The sequence below is a fragment of the Echinops telfairi genome, unplaced genomic scaffold (assembly GCF_000313985.2).
Source record: "Echinops telfairi isolate 266 unplaced genomic scaffold, ASM31398v2 ScPeMD7_443;HRSCAF=831, whole genome shotgun sequence".
Classification (NCBI taxonomy): Eukaryota; Metazoa; Chordata; class Mammalia; order Afrosoricida; family Tenrecidae; genus Echinops; species Echinops telfairi.
Window position 1 is genome coordinate 66,484,675 of NW_022104341.1, and position 6,497 is coordinate 66,491,171.

At 37.3% G+C, this 6,497-nt stretch overlaps 1 protein-coding gene across 1 annotated transcript in view; it reads right to left on the reverse strand.

Moving 5' to 3' along the window:
* HOOK1 (hook microtubule tethering protein 1) overlaps positions 1-6,497 on the reverse strand; it is an 83,412-nt gene that overhangs the window by 23,447 nt on the left and 53,468 nt on the right. The window contains exon 12 of the mRNA XM_004699385.2: positions 5,777-5,887. Within this exon, the coding sequence (XP_004699442.1) occupies positions 5,777-5,887 (111 nt within the window). The remainder of the gene's footprint in view (positions 1-5,776; positions 5,888-6,497) is intronic.

Here is a 6,497-nt window from a genome sequence, read left to right on the forward strand (position 1 = left end):
GCTATATCTTTTGATAGCCGGGCACCATCAGCTTTCTTCACCACATTTGCTTATTCATCTGCTTTGTCTTTAGAGGTTGTGTCGGGAAGGTGAGCATCATAGAATGCCAATTTAATAGAAGAAAGTATTCTTGCTTCAAGGGAGTACTTGAGTGGAAGCCCAATGTCCTTCTGCTACCTTAATACTAAACCTATAAATATAGGCACATAGATCTATTTCCCCATCCTCATAAAAGTATATTTGGCTATGTACATGTCTTTATCTAGACCTCTATAAATGCCCTTTGCCTTCCAGCTCTTTCCTCTATTTCCCTTGATTTTCCTCCTGTCCCACTATCATGCTCAGTCCCCACCAGGGTTTCAGCACTTCCTCTTTGTTAACATTCCCCTTGATCATGCCCTACCAGGCCTCCCACACCCACCTCACCACCAATTTGGATCGCTTGTTGTTCCCTTGTCCTTGGGTTTGTTAACAGTTTTACTGGCACTTCATCCACATATCATACAATTCAATAGTTCAACCATATCAAAGAGTTGTACAATCTTCATACTACAATCAATTTTTGAGCATTTTCTTTTCCCCCACAATCAGTTCTAAAGCTGTCATGCCCCACTAATTTTTCTTAACAAGTTAATTTATAATAACCACTTAATTAAAAAAGGGAATATTTTTATTTTAGAGTCAAAAGGCCAATGTGCTCTTGAATACATCATATAAATAACCTGCTAATACCCATTAGATAGTTTAATTTTGAGTCCGTTGAATGAAATTATATAAAGTAAGACAAACATGCAACGGTAGGGCAATCAAAGCAGCAAATACTTTGGAAGCAACCTAGAATAAGGTTTGATGTACTTTACCATTTCCTGACTATATTATCAGGGAAAGTTCTTTAACTCTTTGGCTTTGTAGTCATGTATTCAAAATAGGAATGTTCATATTCCAAGCCCTCTAAACAGTTCCAACCCACAGGGACCCTCTGTAAAGCAGACTAAAACACTGCCCAGTCCCACACTATTCTCACCACCACTGCTGGGAGTGTGAGTCAGTCTATCGTTACAACCACTGTGTCAATAAAGGTTGTTGAAGATCTTCTCTTTTACTAACACTCCACTTTATCAAGCTTAATGCCCTTCTTTCTACAGGGATTAGTTTCTCCTGATACTCTGTCCAATGTATCGGAGATACCGTTTCGCCCATCCGCCCTTCTAGAGAGCAATCTGGCTGGTTTTCTTCCAAGACAGATAGGCTCATTCATCTGGCAATCCATGGAATATTCAGGATTACTTGCCAATACCATAATTCAAGTATATAAATTCTGTTTTTGTTGTACGCTATCGCATGCATATAAAGCGATTAAAAATATCGTGACTTGGGTCAGGACATTAGTATTCAAGGTGATACCTTTGCAGACTTTCTCAGGGCAATATATCTTTTGCTTTCTTGACTGCTGTTTCCAAGTGGGTTGACTGGAGGTTCAAGTAAACTGAAATCCTTGACAACATAAGAATTTTTATGTATCACACTGTTTGAGGATTTTGTTTGCTTGACTTCATGTTGTAAGCTATTCTAAAGGCTGTAAACTTTAATCTTCCTTAGAAAATGCTTCAATTCCTCTTCACTTTCAGCAAAGCAAGGTTGTGTCATCTGAATAAGGCAAATTGTTAATAAGTATTCTCCAATCCTGATGCTGTATTCTTCTGCATACAGGCCAACTTCTCAGATAATCTGCTCTGCATGTCGTTGGTAGGTGCCATCGAGTCGGCTAAAGCCCATGGTGACCCCATGCACAACAGAACAAAACAATTGCCAGCCTCACAATTGTTCCTATGCCTGAGACTATTCATGCAGCCACTGTTTCAATCCATCTCTTCCAGGACCTTCCTCTTTACTGCCTCTCCTCCTCACTGCCCCTCCACTTTACCAAACACGATGTCCTTCTGCAGGAACTGGTCTCTCCTGATAACATGTCCAATGCAGGAAAAATGAAGTCTTGCCATACTTGCCTCTATGGAGAACACTTGGCTTAACTTCTTCCAATACAGATTGGTTTGAATTTTAGCAGTACGTGTTACTTCCAGTATTCTTCTCCAGCACTGCAATTCGAATGCATCAATTCTTCTAAGGTCTTCCTCATTCATGTCCAACTTTCACACACATATAATGCAGTGGAAATAAGATCTTAGCTCAGGTCAGGTGCACCTTAGTCCAAAAAGTAAAATTCTTGCTCTTCAATATTCTAATAATTTGCAGCAGATTTACCTAATGCAATACATCTTTTGGTATCTACACTGCTGTTTCAATGAGCACTGGTGGTGGATCTAAGTATAAAATCCTTCACAACTTCAACATTTTCTCCATTTATCATGATGTTACCTATTGGTCTAGTTTTGAGGATTTTGGTCTTCCTTACGTGGAGATCTAATCCATACCGAAGGCTACAATCCTTGAACTTCATCAGCAAGTGCTTCAATTCCGCCTCACTTTCAGCAATAATGGTGTGTCATCTGCATATTAAAGGTTGTTAATAAGCATTCCTCCAATCCTGATGCCATACTCATCATATAATCCAGCTTCTCTGATGATTTGTTCAGCATATAAACTGAACAAGTATGGATACAACACTGACACACATCTTTCCTGATTTTAAGTTATGTATTATTCACTTGTTCTGTTTGTACAACTGTCTCTTGATCCATGAACAAGTTCTTCAGGAGCACAAGAAGTGTTCTAGAATTCACGTTCTTCTCAAGGTTATCCATAGTTTATTATGGTCCACATAGTAAAATGCCTTTGCATAGTGAAAGAAATACAAATAAAGATCTTTCTGTTATCAATAAAGCTCCATCTGACATCAGCAATGATATCCCTTGCTCCACGGTCTCTTCTGAAACAAGCCTGAAATTCTGGAAGTTCCCTGTCAAAGGACTACAGCAAACATTGCTGGGTGATCTTAAGCAAACTTTACCTGTGTGATATCAATTATACTGTTCTATAGTTTGAACTTTCTGTTGGGTCACCTTTCTTTGGAATGGGCACAAATATGGATCTTTTACAGTCATCTGGCAAAGTAGATGTCTTTACAATTTCCTTGCATAGGAAAGTGAGTGCTTCCAGTGCTTCATCAGTTTGCTACAGCATTTCAATGAGTATTCCATCAATTTCTGGAGACTTGTTTGTGGCTAATGCACCACTCAGTGCAGTGTGAACCTCTTCCTTTAGCATCACTGGTTCTTGCTCATATTTTACCTCCTGAATTGGTGGACTGTCAACTAGTTCTTTTTTGGACAGTGACTTTTTATTATTTTCATCTTTTCTTGACTTCAGCATCACTCAATATTTTCCCCACAGAATCTTTCAAGATTTCAACTTGAGGTTTGTATTTTTTTTAGAGTTCTTTCAGTTTCAGATATACTGAATATGTTCTTACCTTTTTGTTTTCTAATTCTAGATCCTTGTACATTTCATTACAATACTTTGCTTTGTCTTCTAGAGCTTCCCTTTGACATTTTCTATTCAGCTCCTTGCTTCATCCTTTCTTCCATTTGCTTTAGCTACTTTAAGATGAAGAGAAAGTTTAGGGTCTATTCTGACATCATTTTGATCTTTTTTTCTTTCCTTTTAATGACTCTTTGTTTTTTCATGAATGATGCTCTTGATGTCCTTTCACAGCTCATCGGGTATCCGGTCATTAGTGTTCTTTGTGACAAACCTGTGCTTGACATGTTCTCGAAATGCAGATGGGACTCAAGGTCATGGTATGGCTCTCATGGACTTGTTCTAATTTTCTTCAGTGTTAGCCTTAATTAACGTATGATCAATTGATGGTGTTCCACAGTCTGCCCGTGCATTGGTGTTAGCTGCTGTTATTAATCTTCTCTATCATGTCTTCCCACAGAAGTTGTCAATTTGATTTTTGTGTAATCCACCTGGGGAAGTCCATGTCCTTTTGTGTTGTTGAAAAAAAGGATTTGCTATGAACAAATACAGTAATTGGTTTTACAAAACGATATCATGACACCTCCAGCTTCATTTGTATCATCAAGTCCATATTTTCCAACTACTATTCCTTGTCTTTTTCCCCCACTTTTGCATTCCAGTCACCAATAGCTATCAATGCAGCAGTCAGATCAATTTCTTAACTCACAGTGCATACAAATATTCATTAAAAAATGAATCAGGATAAATGTAAAAGGGTAAAACTGTACGATCTTCAGATGAAAACATAAGAATTTATCTTAGTGAGGTTAGGTTTGACAATGGTTTCTAAGAAATGACAGCAAAAAAAATAATAGAAAAAAATGAATAAAAAGTAAAGTAATAGAAAACTTGGATTTAATCAAAATGAAAAGCCTGTCCAACAAATAAAACCATCAGAAAAATGAGAAGACAAACAAAAGAACATAAGAAAATATTTCAGTCATATCTGATAAAGAAAATTTTATCTACAATGTGTATAGAATTTAATAATTAAGATACACTAGTTTAAAAATGGAAAAATAATCCTAAGTTAACATTTCTTCAAAGATTTACAAATGGTTGAAGACATGTAACAGTATGCTCAACATCAGTTATAAGGGCTATTCAAATTAAGAAACAAAACAATGAGAACAACACTTCACAGCCATTAATAAAACAAAACCCAAACTACCTGCCACTGAGTCACTTCTGACTCATGATGACCCTGTTAAAAACAAAGCACCGAACCAAAAAAAATGACAACCCACCCCCAAAACTCATCTAAACAAATATGGACAAATTGGAACCCCCCAAATTTGCTGAAGAATACACCATTTCCTTTAGAAAACAGTCTGACAAGTTCATGACAAAGTTACTACACATTTACCTATGACCTGGAAATACTTTAAAAAAAAAAAAAAGGACAAAGTAAAACTGAAAACAAGCCAGTTACCATTCAGTCGATTCCAATTCACAGTGAGCGGAAAGAGATGCATATCCTCCAGCCATGATTTTTGGAAGATCACTAGATCTTTCTTCCAAAATACTACCAGGGTGGGTTTAAATTGCCAACTTTTCAGTAAGTAGCTGAGCATTTAACAATTTGTGATACCCAGGGACTCCCCAGCAATACCACCCCTAGTTATAAAGTGGAATGATGACATGTTCTAAAGTTATTCTAGTGATGCTTGTGCACTATGGGACGATACCCAAAAATATTGGTGGGTTGGTTGGTTGGATGGGTTGATTTATTTACTTATTTATTTATTTACTTAATTTTAATCTATGGCCCTGCTCTCATAGAGATGAGAGTCTCTAAGTTACAAAACTTGCACCAAGACATATGACCTTGGCATGTTTCCTTGCAAAAGAACCTGGCAAAACTTTGAAGAAATGATACAAGACTTTATTTTATGCCAATTATTCAATATAGAAGTGAGAATTGCAAGACTTTGTCCCAGGTACACTAGACATGTAACCAGAGAGACCAGTCTCTGGAAAAGGATAGCATGCTTGCGAGAGTAAAGGGCCAGTGAAAAAGAGAAAGACCTTCAAGAGGAGATGGACTGACACAGTGGCTGCAACAATAGGGTCCAATATACCAACTGTGCGGATGGCTCAAACCAGGCAGTGCTTCATTCTATGTGCACAGGGTCTGACTCAGCAGCACCTAACCACCACCAACATCCAATGAGAGAAAAGCAGAAGGATTAATGGATACCACTCCCACTCAGAGACCAGTAAAGGCATTCTAAAACTGGAAGAAGAACGACATTTTCTTAACATAAATAACGTAGGTGGTGATGTTTATGTTTACCTCTTTTTCCTTAATTAAAGCTTCATGCTTCTCTTCAAGCCGCTTCATTTCAAATGCTAGTGTATCTGCCCTTTTGGATTCTGAGGAGAGTTTAAGGTGAAGATCCTGAACCTTTTGTCAGAAATGAAAATAAAATTAGCCAAGTTCATACAAGTAGAACCTGACTTATGATCGGATTCTATTCCAATAATTCGATGGTAAATTACTTCTGACATAAGTAACATTCCCCACTTAAATTTTTTTTCATTATTATTTTGTTTTATTATCAGTATTTTTTTTAATCGTTTTATTGGGGGCTCATACAACTCTTATCACAATCCATACATACATCAATTGCATAAAGCACATTTGTACATTCGTTACCCTCATCATTCTCAAAACATTTGGTCTCCACGTAAGCCCCTGGCATCTGCTCCTCATTTTTCCCCATCCCTCCCGGCTCACCCCTCCCTCATGAACCCATGATGGTTTATAAATTACTATTTTGTCATATCTTACACTGTCCAACGTCTAACGGTAGTCTTTTTTCAAAATCATTTTATTGGGGCTCATACAATTCATCACAATACATACATGCATCGATTGTGTAAAGTACACTTTTACATTTGTTGCCCTCATCATTCTCAAAATTCGCTTTCCTCTTGGGTTCCTGGAATTAGCTCATTTTCCTTTTTCCCCCTCCCTCATGAACCCTTAATAATTTATAAATTATTATTATGTC